The 19,902-nt window shown below is 43.1% G+C and overlaps 2 protein-coding genes across 2 annotated transcripts; one reads left to right on the forward strand and one right to left on the reverse strand.

The window, feature by feature from the left end:
• The first annotated feature begins 3,864 nt into the window (after nt 1-3,864).
• On the forward strand, nt 3,865-5,423 carry LOC104937312 (nuclear factor 7, brain). Its single transcript, XM_027279504.1, has one exon. The coding sequence runs from the start codon at nt 3,870-3,872 to the stop codon at nt 5,319-5,321; it is 1,452 nt and encodes a 483-aa protein (XP_027135305.1). The 5' UTR covers nt 3,865-3,869; the 3' UTR covers nt 5,322-5,423.
• A 2,008-nt stretch (nt 5,424-7,431) lies between these two features.
• osgn1 (oxidative stress induced growth inhibitor 1) lies at nt 7,432-18,392 on the reverse strand. Its single transcript, XM_010753515.3, has 8 exons — nt 18,150-18,392; nt 13,681-13,744; nt 11,674-11,810; nt 11,390-11,581; nt 10,429-10,520; nt 9,215-9,414; nt 8,784-9,127; nt 7,432-8,689 (listed from the first exon to the last, which is right to left on the reverse strand). Exons 2-8 carry the CDS (start codon nt 13,736-13,738, stop codon nt 8,072-8,074), a joined length of 1,641 nt encoding a protein of 546 aa, XP_010751817.3. The 5' UTR covers nt 13,739-13,744; nt 18,150-18,392; the 3' UTR covers nt 7,432-8,071.
• Between the last annotated feature and the right edge of the window lie 1,510 nt (nt 18,393-19,902).

Here is a 19,902-nt window from a genome sequence, read left to right on the forward strand (position 1 = left end):
AAGGAGCTCTACAGGTGAACAGACAGAAATCAACCTTTCAGGTTTTTGTAAAGGAAATGAAATAATACACATGTGGAATAAAAAATTTTTTTAAAAAAAAGATTCCTTCAGGCTTCACTGTTAAAATGTGACAATCCAGCAGGCTATAAATAAGTACAACCTACATTCACAAAATCAGGTCGCGTGGAGACGACCGAGGCGTTTTAGGAAGACGAGAGAGTCTGTTTAATGACGTCACTGCACAGCTGTCACCTGCACTCACTGACACCAGGTAAATGTGACTGATACACTTTATAAAATGACTAAAAACAATTTATTTCCACTTTAATTATTTTGCTGCTTTTATTTTGAACGTGTCCTTATTTCCGGTTGCTGCGTGTCCGTGGTGGACGTTTGTTGTGTGTCGGAGACGGGGCGGGCCGCCGGCCGGGGCGGAGCTACAGACAGCAAAGTGAAAGAGTTTCCCCCAAAGTGGAGGGAAGGAAAGTGACGTCACTGAAGAGGAGTGTCAACAATTACAACAAAACAAAGAACATATGATATGTTTATTTTTTATATGAATAATGTGGAATATACTAATATATATATATATAATAAAAAATGATAAACATTAGTTTATTAAGAGTTCAAGTTACTTCAGAGCTTTCCTGAACCAGGTCTACCAAGACCACAAGAAAACATGATACACGTGAATTAATGTTTCTGCTTTTACCTGAACTCATTATTTCTCAGTCTGAGCTGACGGAGGTCATCAGGTCGACAGACAATCAGCTTCAGACATACTCCGGTGACCATGTGACTGATGGGGGGCATCACTGCCAGCCCTGTCAGCTGCTGGGAGTCCATTATTGACCATGTAGAGTTTGTTATAATGGACACAAACGGACGACATTTGATCCATATCTGTAAACCGCAGTGATTGGTCAGGTATGCAGGTATTTAATTAAGTTTAATCAAATCATTAAAAGTCATTATAGTCGTCAAAGTGTACTCACTAAGACGCAGCACAGGTCTAGACTGTATTCTTTATTATATTATTCACAGAGACCCAACAGTTACCACCATGAGCAGGCGACAGAGGCAAGGAAAAACGGAAAAACAGAGCCCGGATCATTGGTTTACATAATTTACAGACTATGTTTTCATTACATTACACCTCCCAAAACCTGCAGTTCCTCTAACGTCCACTTGAGGCTGGCTCCAGAAGTGAGTCAGTCTCCATAAGTCCCCATGTCCAAATGTCCAACTTCACAGCAGAAATAAACATGTTTACAGCCTGGTACAAAAAACAGTTTTGGTCTCTGTAGCTAATTTCCCCGTTCATGACAACTGTACTGAGGGTGAATTTATATACAACTCACCTGTTCACATTATATTAAGGCTTAAAGTTATGCAGGGTTAAGAGCGGGAAGCCATCATCCTCGTTTCTAGGATACGGTTTGGTTCTTTTGTCTTTAACACCACAGACAGGAAACCACTGTTGCATGACTCAGTAGTGACATAATATAAACATGATACAGTATTTATACAGTGTTACACAGCATGCTCATATTCAGCTCATGCATGTTATCCTGTCATGTACACACGCTCAGTGTGTTTGACTGATTCACCCGGCAACAAGCTGAGTCACAGCGCCGGCAGCCTTTCCAGCCAGTCTGATTACCATGGCAACCGGCATGCCACAGTGGTGTATGTGTGTGTGCGTTTGTGTGTTTGTGTGTGTTTTTGCTGAATCACGGGAACGCCATCTACTGATCACACACCAGCCTGGTTTCCATGGAGACAGAATGATAAAACATAATAAATCTTTATTATGTTTCTATTTTTACACACAGATCTGCTTCGGTCAGTGATTTGAACACATATCTGCTATGTTTAGCGACTACAACATATTTTTCTTCATCGCGTGTCAGACAGACAAAAAAAAACATTATTCACTCATTTTAATTATTTTTTTAAGTGTTTGTTGTCGTGATGTTCATTTGCAACAACACAAGACATAGCAGCCAGTTAATATTACTGACAAGTCCAACAGCAAGAAGCCGGTCGCTCTTGCCTCTTCTCCTCTGCCATTATGTCCATAGAGGCTACTGTGCCTGGTACGACACCGGCCACACTCCCCTTTTTCCCACTGGTCCAAGAAACGCCTGTGGTGCAAACTCTAACACTCCCTCCCAGGTGCTCTGAGCTCACAGTCCAAGCAGCCCGGCTAACAGACTGAGCTAACATGAGCTAACAGCAGCTACAGCTGTCAGCAGGTTACTTCACTGTCCATCATAAACTCTGTAAATCACAGAGAGTTGAGGCGGAGCAGCCGGAGGACATCAGAGGGAAAACCAGAAAACATTTCCTCCATAAAATATGATCCAGTTTCACCAGAATCACTGAAATAGTTGCTGCTGTGTGACTTACAGAGACGTGCAGAAACCTCCATCAGAACCTCCATCAGAACCTCCATCAGAACCCGGCTTGGTTGAGTTTAGAGAGGGAGAGAGACAAAGATGCACAGCTGGAATAACAATAATGAAAACTACAACTATGTTTCTGATCAAAATATGGCTAATAATGGTGATAATAATAATAATAATAAACAATTTCCCTATGGGGATTAATAAAGTACTTCTGATAATAATAATAATAATAATAATTAATAATAATAATAGTATTTGGATCTCAGGCAGGACCACAGTACTTGAACTAGGGTTAGCCATGATCTGTGTGTTGTAATTTTTTTCTCTCTGACAATAGATGAATAATAATAATAGGTTTATTTGAAATAGAAATGTGTTGTGTTGTTGTCTTCTGTTATTGTGACGTTCAGACGTTAAGTTGCAAAATAAGGATTCTTTTGGTTGCTCGGTAACGGATCAGAGCTTTTTCCTCCTCATTGTCGTTTTCTTCTTCTTTGTAACAGTGTTTGACGTGTTTAAATTAGTAAATATAATCGGTTGAATGAGAAGCAGTCGCGATCGTCGTTTTGTTTAGAAGCTCCAACATTTTACACAACACTGTGAGAGCACAGTGGATCCTCTGATCTGCTCCATGTACAGAGGCTGGACACAAAAACAGGAACAGCTCACAGTGTCACAGCCTCAAACATCAACTACAAATCTGAATCAATGAATTGGACACTCTGTCTTCACTGGCTTGTTTCAGATTTGAGATTAAACTAAGTCTGCACGACATGAAGAGAGTCGACACGAAGACTGGAACAGCTCACGACATCGCAAACTCAAAAACGAACCACAGACCTTAAGACTCAAGACAAGTTTTGACGATACGCAGGAAAAATACATGTCACATGTTGGAAATGATACAATTTAATAAGCAAATATCTGTAGACAGACGATGGATAGGTGTCAGTTTCTGTCAAAAATAAATGTGGAACTACGGCAGCCGATAAGGGACAAAGCTCTGCTAAACTAGCACTCAATATATTTATTGTTATTTATATCTGTTTAAACATGAATTATTCAAAGTGAAATATGAGAAACATTCATACAGCTTAGCAGCTCTGCATGCAATCCTTTAAAGGGGCAGTGTTGGGTAGACTTTAGTAATGAAACTCGGCCCTGGTGTATTAGAGGTCTATCAAAGCTCGGCCTGACAAAAACAAACAAGAACAGGATTTGTTTACTTCAGACAAAAGTCTGAACTTCCATGTTCAGAGCGTCACAAGGGAAAATACTGCAACGTCGACCTGCTACGACTCCAAACACTGAAGGTGAGTTCCATTAAAGAAATACACGATTCAAATGAACTTTAATTTATTTGAATCGTGTATTTTTTCATGTATGTGATTGAACCTTCTACAGAAGGCAAGGGCACCGTGAATGATTAACTTTGTGTCTGTTGTGTTTTCAGCTTCAATGGCTTCCAGATCAGAGGAGGATCTCTGCTGTCCGGTCTGCCACGACGTCTTCAGAGATCCCGTCGTCCTGTCGTGCAGCCACAGCTTCTGTAAAGACTGTCTGCAGAGCTGGTGGAGAAAAGATCCAACACAGGAGTGTCCGATTTGTAAGAGACGATCATCGAAGACTGAACCACCTGTTAGTCTGGTGCTGAAAAACCTGTGTGAGGCCTTCTTGTTGGAGAGAGATCAGAGATCTTCAGAGGCTCTCTGCAGTCTGCACTCTGAGAGACTCAAACTCTTCTGCCTGGACCATCAACAGCCGGTGTGTCTCATCTGCAGAGATTCAGAACAACACAGCGACCACAGATTCAGACCCATCGATGAAGCTGCACGACAACACAAGAAGAACCTTCAGGAAACTCTGGAGCCCTTAAAGGAGAAGTTAAAGGTTTTTGAAGAAGTTAAAGTGAAGTTTGATCAAACAGCAGAACACATGAAGGTCCAGGCCCGACGCACAGAGAGGCAGATTAAGGATCAGTTTAAGAAGCTTCACCAGTTTCTAGAAGAGGAAGAGGAGGCCAGGATGGCTGCACTGAGGGAGGAAGAGGAGCAGAAGAGTCAGATGATGGAGGAGAAGATGGAGGCTCTGAGCAGAGAGATAGCAGCTCTTTCAGACACCGTCAGAGCCACAGAGGACGAGCTGAGAGCTGAAGACGTCTCATTCCTGCACAACTACAAGGCTGCAGTGCAAAGAGTCCAGCAGCGCCCCCTGCTGGATGATCCACAGCTGCCCTCAGGAGCTCTGATAGACGAGGCCAAACACCTGGGCAACCTGACCTTCAACATCTGGAGCAAGATGACGGACATGGTCTCCTACACTCCTGTGGTTCTGGATCCAAACACTGCTCATTCAGACCTGATCCTGTCTGAAGATCTGACCAGTGTGAGACGAGGAGAGAGACAGAAGCTTCCTAAAAACCCAGAGAGGTTTGATTCTTATCGCATTGTTCTGGGCTCTGAGGGATTCGACTCAGGGACTCACAGCTGGGATGTCGAGGTTGGAGACAGTCCAGGATGGGTTCTAGGTGTGTTAGAAGAGTCTGTTAAGAGGAAGGGAGACACCGGCCTACAGTCTGGATTATGGGGGATAGGGCTCTATGAAGGTGAATGCACAACATGTTCATTACCCGGTCCATACACGGTTCTCCCAGCGAAGAAGCTCCAGAGGATCAGAGTTCATCTGGACTTTAACAGAGGAACTCTGTCATTCTCTGACACTGATACGAACACACACATACACACCTTCACACACACTTTCACTGAGAAGATGTTTCCATTGGTTACTTCTGGGAACAAACTCCCGCTGAAGATATTACCAGCGGTCTGTGATGATAACGGGTTTGATGATGTTGTTAATTTCATGGACTGGAGTTACATTCTCGGGTTAATATCCAGTCTGCAACAGTGAAACAAGTTAGTTAAGACGAAGACGACAATCCAAAAGGTTGTACATCTGGAAACATAAAGCAAACCCACAGTTTGTTATTCTCAGACACACAAATGATCTTCTTTGTAAAAGTTTAGTCAAACTTTAAATAGAATCATCACTTTAAAGGTGCCATGTGTGAGATTTTAAGGCATTTTAAGTAGAATTATTTTTATTTTTACGTTTTTTTATCAATTTCATTGCAGGTTGTGACTTAAAAACATCTCGGCACAGACTTTCCAAAGATCCCGAGGGCCTCCATACAGTACCAACAGTGCGTAACATTAGATTAACATTAGTTTAACGTCAGCAAACAACATGATAAGAACCACTCAACAAGCATTTTATTTTATTTCACCACTTTTTTCATCACAAAGTCTTTCAATGAAGACGATGCCAACGTCCACTCAGACTAAAGCAGATACATTTACCTTCCAGTTTGCACAAATGGAGGCTGACAGGAAGCCGAATTCATCCAAGTAACAAACCTGAGCTTGAATACTTCTGTTGAAACAAAACAATGTTTTAAGAAGTTCCATGTGAGCTTTAATTTGTGAAGTTCACGCACCACGTCATGTCTAATTCAGTCATTTTTTTCACTGATATGTTGCTACATTATGTCTCGTCAATGAATGAATATTAATTAGCTGAGATGTCTTGCTCGTACAATCCGTCTTCACCAGTGAGGAATGATTACTATGATGAAGTTTAGTGTCTAATTCAATTTTCTGTTATAAATAATATGACTTCCCTTTTTAAATGTGTGTTAAATTTCACAATAATGGCGGTAGTGGATGTGTGAATTGAGAATATATAACGATATGAAAATACAACAAAAGTAAAAGGGACCACAGGAAACATGTTGAAAATGAACCCGTGAACTTTGTTTTAACGTTTTAAGACGTCAAATTTTAACTTGTTAAGACACAGTAATAATTTGTAAGCATGTAAACAAACTCCTCGACACCAAACAGGTTTGCTGAAAAATGTTCTTTTAATAGAAACCAACAGACAAAGGAACATGGAAAAAACATCGCTTTGACTGTGGATACAGATGGAAACTTATTTTGAAATATTTCAAGTCGTGTTTTTTTTTTTTTTACTGCATATCAAAAGAGACATTCAGATGGAGGCGTTCTGCTGTGAAACTAAATGTATTGCTGTGAATGATGTGATGTCTTGAGGCACTGCTGGTTCCTCACAGGCAGGAGGTGTTCAATCAAAACAACTAAAACAAAAGGCTGAATTCAATAACCTTTAAATAAATATGTAAGATCTGATTTGAAGTCTTCAACCTCTCAGCCTGTGGTTAAACTGATCAGCCAATTAATTATTAATTAAATGAATCGATTGACAACAACTGACAATGGATTGGCTTCTCACCCTGACTTTCTTTCTTGCTTTCTTTACAATTACAGCTTCTCGAATTTCGTTAATCTTCCACTTTAATAACCATCGATGGTTACTTTGAATGAAAATACATACATTACAGCTAAAATCAACATGATTTTTACACTGCATTATTACCCTAACATGAAGTTACAGTGGTCGATACATGGAAATAACACCACACCAATGCAAATATGTCTTACAAATCAGTGCTGGTAATCCGTCATTTACTCAATGTTAAATTATGATTCTGATGTTACAAAAGCAGCAAATTAAACAGAGGAATTATAGAAAATATATATGCTGTTTTGTAATCATTAAAGATTTACAAATATATCAAGTATCGCTTGTTACGTGACTACAGATGTTATTAACATAGAAAAATAAAATAAAGCACCGTAGAGTCAAACAATAACCCATAATATACACACGTAGAAAAAGTATATAAAGAAAGAAGCAGAATTAACTTTGAACATGTGTGAGACAGTGTAGTGTTGCAAAATTAAACAATGAACATATTTAAATATGGAAACATGTTAATTATTTCCAATCGTACGTTGTTAAAAAGAGTGAGGCTGAGGCAACGCGTGTCGTTTTGGTCATGTATGATGCTGACTGCTTATAGCACTGTAGTGATCGTCCTTTTCTACCTTCTCTCTCCATCTTATCCACCTTACTGTCTCTTTCTGACGTCTTTTTGCATCCATCTTCATCGTCTCCGTGTGAACGAGTCGTATTTTTACAGGTAACGATTGCTCCAGTCCAGTTGATTTTAGCTTATCACAGACAAGTGCAGTTGCGTTGTTTGACCACTAGGTGGTGCCGACAAACTGTAAAATGTTTTGCTCATGTAAAATGTTTTGCTCATGTAAAATGTCTTTCTTAACCAAAATTTAAGGGATCGTCTTAAAAAGGTTTGTGGTTTTAAACCAATATGGCTTAAATAAAGTTCAGTACTGGTCAGACTTGAGGTCTTGCTGGAGTTTACAGCGATCACCTAATCTATCCCTCCACCTCCTCCGTCAGGTCCTAGAGTTGCCCTCATCCTCCCTCCAACTTGCACATGACTTACTGATCTGTGGTTTTATTGGCATTCCTCCAGCTACTTTTGGCCTTCAATGAGCCTCAGGTCTGGAGGCAGAGCTACAGCAGATCTAACAGGGTATCAGACCCGTTCGAACCAGTACCAGTCCAGTCATGGAGCCCACGTAGCAGTGCGTTTGATTTGTGGAAAACATGACTTAGGGGCTTTTCTTTGCAGCATTTTCCTGTTTTGTCCAGATCCGATCAGAGTTGAACAGTTCGCTTCGGTCTACTCTAATCTTCCTGTCTGAGGAAACCTGCTACGAATTCACAACGCAAACCTCTGCCTCTGTCTGAGCGGACATCCGTCTGTCAAACCATCTGTCCATCAATCTGTCCGCGGTCAAATCCCCTTCTTCTCTTCCCTCACCCTCCCTCTGTCTCTTGGCGAGGTCGCTAGCGATAGCCAGCGCCCCTCCCTTCAGGAACCTGACAAAGTTCTCGCCAACTAGCGGCCCCATGGCGTACATGCCTGGCCCGTCTGCCGCAACCACTTTGTTCGTGAACGGGTCCACCTCAATCGGGTTCCTCCGGCACGAGATTGTCTCATCAGGGTTGGTGCCAAGTGGACGTCCGTTGTCGTCCATAAAGGAAAGATTGGGGTGAGCTCCGATCAGAACGAGCGCCTTGGAGACCTGGACCACCGTCCGCTGACCAGAGTCCGACTCCAGGACGCACTTCTGGTCAGGCCGGAACTCAACGACCCTGTAGCGTGGGAAACTGAGGTAACCGGGGTAAGAGGAGAGGGATGATGAAGAGGTGGTGGAAGAGGATGGAAGGTGAGAGGAAGGAGAGGAAGGGGTGGAGTGATGATTTTGGGTGTTGTCCTGTGGTGGAGGGTTCAGCCGGTACTGCTGTTGGGTCATCATCTGGTGAACCTGGAGGCAAGAGGACAGAAAGAGTAGTTGAGATAAAGCGTTCACTGGTCCATTGATTGGTCGCCAGCAGCTTCAGGTGTCAAACTCTCCTCACCTTGTGATACTCTGGGTAGAGAAGTTTGGGCAGCTGGTTGAAGATGAGGCCGGGGTCGGTGACAGAGCGCCTGAAGGCGTGGTAGACGGGTGTGTTGAGATGGTGGGCGGCCAATACCGCATCGGCCGCCGTGAGCCCTGCCCCAACCACCAGCACCGGGTCTGACGACTGGTCAAGCTCGCCCCGAGAGATGGCTGCCTCCAACTCCCAGAAAGAGTGGCAGACGAAGGGCAGGGACTCGCCCTCTACGCCGAGCCTTGCCGGGATGTCGTGGGTCCCCGTCGCCAACACCACGTTGTGGGCCAACACGGAGAAAGGCACCTCCTCGGAAACGGAACAACCATCTAACGGGAGGAGGAGGGAGGTGAAGGTTGAAATCTTTCATTTTTTTTAAACAACATGCTGATTGAGAGTGTTTTCATCCACCGTACCTCCCAGCTCTCCTCCCTCTCTCCGCTGTAGTCCCATCACCCTCCAGCAGGGCGGCGCCCCCTCCTGGCTGCCAGGCTGTCTGGTTACAGAGGTGACGGTGGTTCCACATGCAAAGCTCTGCTCCAGGGACATCTGGGAAACGTAATGCTCGTAGTAGGAAGCTATCTCCGCCGGTGTGGCGCGGTCATTTCGTACATTTCTGAAACAAAAATCAGACAGATATTTATATAACATCTTAAAAAACAAGAGTTTGTTGAAGTACTGTTGATAAACAAGCCTGAGAGAGCTAAACAGGAAGTATGAAGGGTCAACCCAAATCAAGTTGTTATGGCACCAAATTGTCTTTTTATGTAAATCAGGTGGAGTTCAGTGGAACTGGAGTCATTTGAAAAACAAACTAAGAGAGACGAACACAAACATCCTTTGCTCCGTGGCTCGTATTTATGTGGCACTAAAACCATTATATGGTGATCCCGGTTGTGTAATCTTTAATCTACTTTGTACAATCACAATGTTTTCTTTGTTACAGCTCTTAACTAACAGAGTCTCAACAAGGAACTGGTCATTCATCACTGCAGTACAGATAAAGTCCTGCTGTTTGAAGATAAACAGATCAGCTCCAGATCACTGACTCATGCCATCATTACAAAAGACAGTGTGGCTGTTATGTCTGAATAACCTCGCCTCACCTAATCAAGCCTGCGAGTTGGATAGTTAGCCAACTAACAAGAGTAGTTCTAGTTATCAGCTAGCAAATCTGTTCAGGTTGTCAGCTAGTTAAAAAGTTTGCAAGTTGACAACTTTTGAGTGCAGATATCAGTGATATCACCTCACTAACAACTTTATTTACGTTGTCACAAGCTAACAGCATTGCTGAGGTTGCCAGCTAGCGACCAACTTTTAGCTTCAGGTTGTCAACTAGCCAGTCAATTTAAAGTTAGGGTTGTCAACTAGGTAACAACGTTTTATTCAGCTTGTCAGCTAGTTGTTCGACAACAAGTTTGTTCGAATAAACTAGTTTTAAGAGGACGATAGAAACGGTTCAGTGAGTTTCTTTAGCTCCATTTGGGTTTACAGACTGTTTACTACTAAATGTGGATACTGAAACAAACTGATCTGTCTAACTGTCACTAACAGAGTGTTACAATGTGACCATATTTTTTATTAAACAGAGGTTTAAGTGAGTCACGTGCGCAGTTTACCGTGGGCATACCTGCGTTTTTCTCTCATCCAGTCCTTCAGTTTGAGCCCGGGAAGCTCCATCCAGTTAGCCAGACTCAGAGTTAGCATGGAGCCCTCCATAGCCTGGGAACAACACACGCAGATAAATAAAAGCTTTTAATATAGTCTAGAAAAAAATAAAAGTTTCATTGAGTATGCCTGAAATAGCACACTATATATTATTCCCCATACGAGGTACCAGTTTTTTCCATCGCTCTAGAAGTCCCATCTCTTAACTTTAGCCACATAAAATATATATGTAGACGTTCGGGAAGAGCTCAGGATGCTCACAGTGATGCCGGTTCAATAATAGGAACTACGGTTTGGCCAAAAAGCCTTGTTGTTCGAGGGGTACTTTCAGACGTTTTTCTCGCTCAGTGGTGTCAAATGTCAGGGAAGCAGCTGCAGTTGCTTGCTCTGCTCTGATTGGTGGGCTCCACCTGGCCCTGGTTGCTGATTGGTGGGCTCCACCTGGCCCTGGTTGCTTGGCTACCAAAGCCTGACTGTGATTAACTTTATAAATAACAATGACTGTCAATAATACAGTTTGAATGTTGGCCATTTTATGCTTCTCTCTCACACAAACACAGACAGACACACACACACAGACAAGAGAAAAGGCTTTCAAAATAAGACTCCCTTCAAAATAAAAGACTTTGTAAAACACACACTGACTATATAATGTATGGGGGCGGTGGGGCCAGAGTCAGGCACACCCAAAATTTCTTTAGAAATCGTTCTAGTTCGTTATTGTTGCTCATTCAAATGTTGAGCTGCAGTCACACACCTCGTCTCATGTGCACACTGTGTGCAAATAAGCAGCATGTTTGCTTGCATGCCACAATGTCTGCTATGTAAACAAAGACTAAGACTGTGTTGTGTAATGTTCATCACGTTGCTTTCATTAAAAATAATCCCGTATTAGTTTAAATAATCAATAGTGAGCTACGTACATGCCAGGCTCCTCCAGGCGGACCCTTCCCGAGCACCAGGTGAGGGATGGCACGTTCAGGCTCGTATCGCCATTCCAGTGGAGACGTGTGGTCCAATCCGAAGTCACTGTCAGGCAGCAGCAGCGAATCAAAGAGCACGGCCACGGGATTGGACGATCGCCCCTCCAAACCCTCGCACAGGTACTCCAGATCCTGAAGAGAGGAACATTTATGATCATTAGTTGAATTTATACAGCGTTTAATGTTTTGATACCTATTGTATCGCGTGTGTGTGTGTGTGTTACCTGCTCTAGCAGCGACAGGTGAGGCTGCTCTCCCAGCTTGCTGTGCAGCAGGGGGTTAGGATGTGATGCCTCAGACGACAGGTAGGGGGTGTAACCTGACAACAGGTATGACAGACAGATCCCTGATGGGCCATTACCTGAGAAACAGACACACACAGACAGATGAGTTTCAGTGGTTGAGATTGGTTTCCAGTTGCACTGACGATCCGCGGGTTGCTATGGTTACACCTGCAGAAGTCGACAGCTAAAAATAATATATCACTGATTACCAGCAGTGTGACTCAGCAAGTCCGAGCCCTACGTAATCAACCTGGCCGAGGCTGTGGTGGATGATTCAGCACACGCCTGCAGGAGTGGTGAAAGTCTCGATGATTCATCATGTGCACCGAGAAAAACGGAAAGTCTGACTTTAACTTTTTTCTTTCAAGGACAGAGTTTGTAACCGAGAGCGTTTTCGATCACATGCTTGTGTGCAACGCCTTCGCCACTTCCTACTGTGGCTAATGTCAACACTTCCTTCAAGGCTTTGCAGCACAAGCAACAATCAAGATTAATCACCATGTGAACATGAAGCCCAGATTTACTTTCCTTCTGATTTATTTGTCATAACAGAGCCGGTTTCATAAAAGAGTCACTGTGTGTCATGTGGGTTTAGGAAACCGGCAGCAGATCCTGAGTCTGCGAAGCGACTCCTCCTTTCTCCTCAGAATCAGGAGAAAGATGATCTAAAACAACTGAAGTAACATTTAAAGAACGTCCTGAACCGTCCATCCTCCATCTACACGACGTTCTTGACACTTTAAGGTTTGGAGATCGAGGCGAGGAAACCACTTAGGAGACAGGAAGTGTGTACTGTTTCATATCATTGGAGTGTTTTTCAGATGAACAGCACGTCTGCTGTTTGACTGGATGACATTAGATTGTACAAGTGGAACTAATGAAGTGGCCGGTGAGCGTAGGGCATCAAATGATGGCGTTTTGATGGGTAAAACAAAACTCCGTACAACCCACGGTCACAAACATCTCCCCTGATTGGCTGACCTTCGAGTAGTCTCTCCATCTTTTTATTTATACTTTTTTAATCTTGTTTTTTTTTTGTGTGTGTGTTTAATTAAATTTTTTACATCCGGTTTAAGAGCCACGTCGTCACCGCCGTCTATCTCACATTAAGGACTGCATCGAGTCGGTAGTGGACCGGTTTAAGATGGATTATAAGTCGTCAATTTTCAAATAAATCAACGTTCAAGATCACCTTCGTCTCTCTTTGTGATTGCAGTTAGACAGGTTCATGGACCCACATCAAAAATAAGATTTCCTCAGTTGGCTAATTGGTCCATAGGCCACTATGTCCGGGAATTTTAAAGAAAAACCCTTAAATAAGGAGGACCGGATTCAAAGTATCAAAGTTTAAGTTGAGGAGTGTTAACAGTTGGTTCTTATACATTTTCCTAAAGATGGGCTGTCTCAACCCCTGCTAATTATTTTAACAGACAATTTTCATATATAGCATCTAAACAGTTTTCTTCAACATATCCCCTAATGAGTAGCCAGTATGTCCCCAATCTAGATGTCTCCTCTCTGACCTGTTCTGGAATTCCTCTATTTATACATTAACCTGAACGTTACCTTACCCTGCCAGTCTCAGGAAAACATCAATAAAGGGAAGTGCCTTCAAGACATGTAATAAATAGGAACAAACATCGTATAAGTTAAAACATGTAAATAGCTGTGTAACCCTGATTTTAATAACACTTACAAGACATTTTTAAAAGTGTGTGATATTTAAGACTATCTATTACCCAGAATGGAATATAATATTCATTAGTCTGTTTTCATGAGTGTATGATCACCTGAAAATAAGAGAGAGGGTGAGGCGTGGGAGAGGATTCATTCATTTGGCCGACTTCACCACTAGGTGTCACGAAATGCAACAGACTGGAGCTTTAAGCAAATCGAGCAGCTGTGTGTGTGTGTGTGTGTGTGTGTGTGTGTGTGTGTGTGTCTTACCAATGATCACCACAGGCAGAATCTCTCCGGGGAGAATTTCTTTATCGTGAAGATCCATTTTTCACTGAGGAGAGACGGAAACACGAAAACCGTTAGTCTCATTACTTATGAGCTGGTTAATAATTGCTGTCAGCAGTTCAACAGTCACAGTGGTCACTGTACATTTCCACTGACTGCTAACACACACACACACACACACACACACACACACACATACATATATAAATACACACTTCCCCTGTCTGACCTCATTGATTAGCATAGCAACATGACCTCGGGTAAACAAAGACACACGATTCTGCGGCTCTACACGTACGAATGAGCGTGTGTGTGTGTGTGTGTGTGTGTGTGTGTGTGTGTGTGTTCGTGTGTGTGTGTGTGTGTGTGTCGAGATGAACCAAGATCAAATGATGAAGAGTCTGAAAATGTTTCTCATTTGTAGCTTTATATTATTTATATAACGTGTCGGGCATCACTAAAGGCTCATCTTTAATTATGACTAACCCTTCACATGGCATCACATTATACAGACACAGACACAGACACACACACACACACACACACACACACACACACACACACACACACACACACACACACTGTTCATTCAGATAACCACAGGATGCGAACATCCTCGGGGCATGTTGGCAGGAGTCAGATCACGTTACACAAACAAAGCGAACCTCCGCTCTCAAGTTTAATTCACGGAATCTTACAAAGGTGTCATCGGCCGGATGGAGAGGAAAACCTCGGGCGGACCGGAGAAACCGAGCCTCTCGCGCTCGTACCCTAAAGGCCGGATTTCCACAAATATTCGACCTCAGAGTCTTTCGTTCACGGGATAAGAGCGCCGTGGCAACTGTCCCGAAGATTCACATTTCACAGGGGCACCAGGCAAAGACAAGACGACTCTGTCTTCAGCTGTTTGGGGTTGATTCTTATACCTTATTAACATCCACTATCTGTAACGTTTATCCTCATCAGGGTCACGGTGGAGTTGGAGCTTATCCCAGCTGACTTTGGGCGAGAGGCGGAGTACACTAATTCAGAGTAACCAATGAACCTGTTGAGTTCACGTCTTTGGACTGTGGGAGGAAGCCGGAGTACCCGGAGAGGCCAGTAACAATCTTGCTGTGAGGTGACGGTGCTAAAAACATGCTTTGTACAAAATTATTAGATTTTTTATTTCAGTTATTTCCCTGAACAGTTTCCAAAGTGAGGAACAGGTCATCAAACGTGCCACGCAGAGCACGAGCAACAGTCAACCCCAAGCCTTCAGCTCTGTTCCTGCTCCGCGTCCACGACAAATATAAATTATTATTTAATTGTTATTACTATTAGTTATCTAGGGTTGCAAAATCAAATCAAAAGTTGGAAACTTACCATGGGAAGTAACAGGAATAAACTGTGAATGTACCAAACTGAAGGTTAGCCCTTTAACAGGGAACTCAAATATAGTTTCGGCATCATCTTGACTAAAACAACCAGATTTCATGCATTCCTCTATGACGTGCACACAGCACACTGCTTACTGCAGGGCTGTTGAGGCCACGCCCCCTACCTGCACAGGTGATTTCTGTACCTGGACCACACTTTAGAGCCCAGAGCACACAGAGACTGTTGTAGACAGTTAAAGTTTAGATTTATGTTTGGATCTGATACAGAATCTCCATAGAGTTTCAATTTGGACTTCCCAAGGAAAGTTTACCAGAAACTTTCCACCCTTAGTTTAAAGTTATCTGCATTCTTGCAGTCGTCCCTCTCTAAACTGTCGATAAGCGCTTACTCATGGTGGGAACTGCTGAGTAAAGATTACGGTCTATCAGAACTGCTCAATGAAGAGCGTCGTCTAAAACTTCTGTGACTTCTGTCAGGATGTTGGCGCCGTTTGAATAAAACTGAACTGAGAGTTTGACATTTTTCCTCAGAAACAAACCCCCCGTCTGTCTCTGCACTCCTACATGTTAAACCCAGCTGAATGCAACAAGCTGTGGGAAGGCTTAGACTGACAAGAGCAGGGTGCAACATAATATAGACCATGATGTCAACCGTGAGCTCACTTTGTGCACACATGCACATGGAGGCGGGGCGGTGGTGCACGGAGACGTGTCGGCTGCCTTTAACAATCTGCAGAGTCATGCTTAGACGGACGGATGGATAGACGGTGAGTTAGGCATGAAGTGAAACAAGCAGAGAGAAGTAAAAAAAGAAAAAAGAAAAGAGGAACGAACCAACGAGAACGATTGAGAAAAAAAAAAAGAGGGAGGAGAGGCTGGGTGTGAGATAAAGAGGGTTACATAAGGGCAGTGCAGAGTTTGGCGCCGAGCCCAGACTGGAGTGTGTTTCAAGGGTTTAGTCGAGCTCACACACACACACACACACACACACACACACACACAGTACACTAATACGTGCAGGCCTACTGGCCCAGTTTCCTGATGGAGCAGAGTGGACGGGATAACGGATTTTCCTTTGCTTTCTTTCTTTTGGCAGAGACACACAGAGTCTGTGTCGGCCAAGAAAAGGTGACTAACCCCTGATTTACAGTAAAGAGCCTCGGTCAGTCGACTCCTTTGTGCTCTGTGTTTATTGATCTTTTCTTAAAAAGGATATCTCAGCTGCTTACTTGGAAGAATCTGCAGCACAAACTTCACTGGAATCCTGTCCTGATGTTTACTGTAAATTGCACATTTGTCCGGCTGCAGGAGGGGAGCCAAAAAACTGACGAGTCATGCCTGTCAGGCGTTCGTTGACCTCTTGCTCACTCTTACTTCAGTTTTTTTCCGCTCTCTCTCTCTGCTGCTGCAATCGTCAGTAAGAAACCGCAGAAAAATCCATAATTTCCACTTGGAAAAATGTGTCTGTGCGCCGGTTCACTCAAATCAAACGTCCCCTCCTCGAAATGTCGTTTCTTCACACCTGAAATCTACGACGGGAAGGTTGACTCGTGTAAAGTTTCATCATGTTTACATTTCATCAGGTGACAAACACACTTCCTCGACGTGCCGAGCAGGTTCGTCCTCTTAATTATGAACACATCGGCCAGAAAACTCATTTCACTGCCGGTGAACGTTTATCCCTCAACAGACAGGGAGCAACTTTACATCAACACACACCTGACAGCGATGACACGACACTTCTTGTGTGTGTGTGGATTGCAAACACACACACACACACACACACACTCTTCGTCTGGTGGCTCACGTTCGTATAAATACGCAGCCCACTTTAAGACCTCGAGGGCAGGTCCAGGTTTCCACTGGTGACCCAAACGTGACCTGAATGGCACTTTGAGCAGCAGCCATGAAGAAGAACGGGTCTGAGATCTCACAGGACCCGAGGCGTCATCCAGCTGCTGAACTTATTTTAATATTTTCACTTTTCACGCCGCGTCACGCCCCTCTGACATCTGGCACCGGCACCGACGGCCGTCCTGACACCAGCCTGAGCCCGTCTGCCATCTGCAACCGGGCCAGACGGCTAACGAGACCTTAATGATGTCAGACGCAGGAATCTGAAAACTGTCCTTTAAAACCGCAGCGTGGTGACTCAGTCAATCAACATTAAGATTACAACACTTCAGACTGAGCTCATCAATCACAAAGTCACTCTGACTGGACACTTTTCTCCGTCTGACTGAATATTTTAGTTTAGTTTGGACGATTGTACTGACTGTTCTCATCCTCAGGCTGTAAATGAATGAACGTCTGAGAGGAGACACTGAGGCTGCACTTTACAAATCTAAGTCATGTTAACGAGGCTCAGACGGCTCCGTGCATTACAAAGACACTAATTAAAGCTCAGTCACTAGAGTACTTACCCACTAATTACTTGTACTCCGCTGCATTCAGAGGCAGATACTGCAGTACTGTCTGTACTCACATGTAAATCACATTCAGTCAGCTGTGCTGTGGAAACCTCTGATGCTTTTTTTAAATCAGCAGATCTTCAACTTTAACGTGTGAAACATGTTGAATCTAAAAAAAACTCAAGTCTTCCCATCAGAACTCATCAGAGATGAGTAAAGAAGCATGTAACTGAGTATATTTACTCAAGTACTGCACCTTAAATACAGCTCTGAGGTATTTGAACTGCATGTTTGACTTTGCAGACTCAGATAACTACAAAACATGACATGAGTATATATATTTATTATTTAAGGTCATAGGCAGCAGTTTGTAGAGCAGCTCCAACACGAATGCATCCATAATCCTACTTGTAATAGATTACTTTAACGCTGCAGCGTTACTGCAGTAATACTTCTTATTTGAACAGGAAACACCGGGAGTCCGTGTGTGTCACTCACATGACGTCAGTGTGAGCTCACACACACACACACACACACACACACACACACACACACAAAGCTGCTGTGGACAGATCAACTCACGCGTGACCATCTGTCCCCGCGCACAGCCCCGCATGCGCCGCACGCAGCGCGTCATGGATCCAACATGAAGGTTACTCACAGATATTTCCTGGTGATGGTGCGTGTCTCTCTCTCTCTCTCTCTCTCTTTTTCTTTCTCTCTCTTTCTGTCGTTCCTCTTCTCCTCCGCTCACGCATTCATCCCGCAGTTTCTCTTCACGCCTTTTTTTTTTCCTCCCTCGCGTCCTCCTCCTGCACCATGTGCCATACGCGCCAGCCTCCGGTGTGCCGCCGTGCGCTCTCGGATTATATACCGTGAGACACGAACCCGGCCCCGCCGGCCAATCAGAGACGACCCCGCTCCGGGTACCTACCCCCTCCCTCCCCGTCTCACCCCTCCCTCACCCGCGCAGGGGAACAAAGATCGTTTATACGCGCGAGATGGACGTCATGACGTAACGAGGCCGCCGTTTGCAAACAAAGAGATGAAAGAAAAAAATGTGTTTAATCAACTTTAATTACGACATTTAACAATAAAACATGATGCACATTCATTAAGGAACTTGTACTTGATTATTTCTTATTTTCTGCAACATTTCTCAGGGAAATATTCAACTTTTTACTCCACTGCATGTTACACATTAGATTCATATAAAATATAACTAACAGATGAATTATGTTGTATTATAATAGACTAAGCAACCCAGCAGTGTGTACGTGTGTTTAAATAAGCAGCTTCAACACTAAAGTGATGATTACACGTGAATTAACTAATACTTATAATTAAATTAGAGAATATATGTCAGTGTTTCCCAGTCTGTTTCCTTAAGGGAACCCATTTCACTGGGTAAACTAACATGTTTTATGGATATTTCATCTCACATCCATCCTGTTTAAACCTGTTTTTAATGTTGTATTCTTGTAATTTGATACTTTATGGTTCTTTTTGTTTGTTTCTGTTATTTGCTGTCTACTCTCATTTATTGTAAGGTGACAGAAAGACACCTATGAAATAAAATGTATTATTATTATTATATTCAGTGTAACAGTAACAAAGAGCGACTCCTAAACTGAGCGATGAGCCCAGTGGACGCGTTAACTGCAGGAAGTTTGTGTGAAACAAGTGATCTGGATGAAGTTTGAGCAGATTGTTTCCTGTAAGTTAAACTGATTTACTTTTAGTTTAGATCTTAAATGATAATCTTAACTTCAAAAATGACAAGTTCATTTGTTTTTTCGTCACAGAAATTAAAATCAATGCTGAGATTTAAGAGATTTTGTTTGTTCGTTTGTTTTAAAATCAAGAAGGCCTCCCCTGTGAAGCTCTCAGGAGCTGTCAGGGCAGGAACTAGTATAAGTATAAATGATATATATTATTCTGAAATGTGCCATTCTGCATGATACGAACTTTTAAACAAGTGAGTCACAGTTTGGAGAAAACAAATGAAGCCTACACAACAGGAAGTAACATCAAAACATCAAAACCTGTTGAAAACACGTTGACATCGAGGCACGACAGGTATGTTTCTGAAGATTTGCACCCTTTGTAACTGAACCAACATTAACCAAACATTAAAAATAATAATAATAAATGCCTGGTTAACTGTTATTCACACACACAATCAGTCAGATGGATCTAAAACCAACAAAGTGAGATTACTTGGGCGTGTTCGGCTCAGTAACTGTCACTTTGTTGTGGTGTGGCCTGTCAGTGTGTTATGGGTTACATAGCAGGCATATCTGAAGGAAATGCATCAATCATTACACGTCCCGGCTGCTGCAGAACCGGTCCATGTGACGGTGCATTCATGGCTTCTGGGGTAAATGTCAGCAGAGTGGGAGCTCTCGCCTTCC

Source organism: Larimichthys crocea, chromosome VI, assembly GCF_000972845.2.
Source record: "Larimichthys crocea isolate SSNF chromosome VI, L_crocea_2.0, whole genome shotgun sequence".
NCBI lineage: Eukaryota > Metazoa > Chordata > Actinopteri > Sciaenidae > Larimichthys > Larimichthys crocea.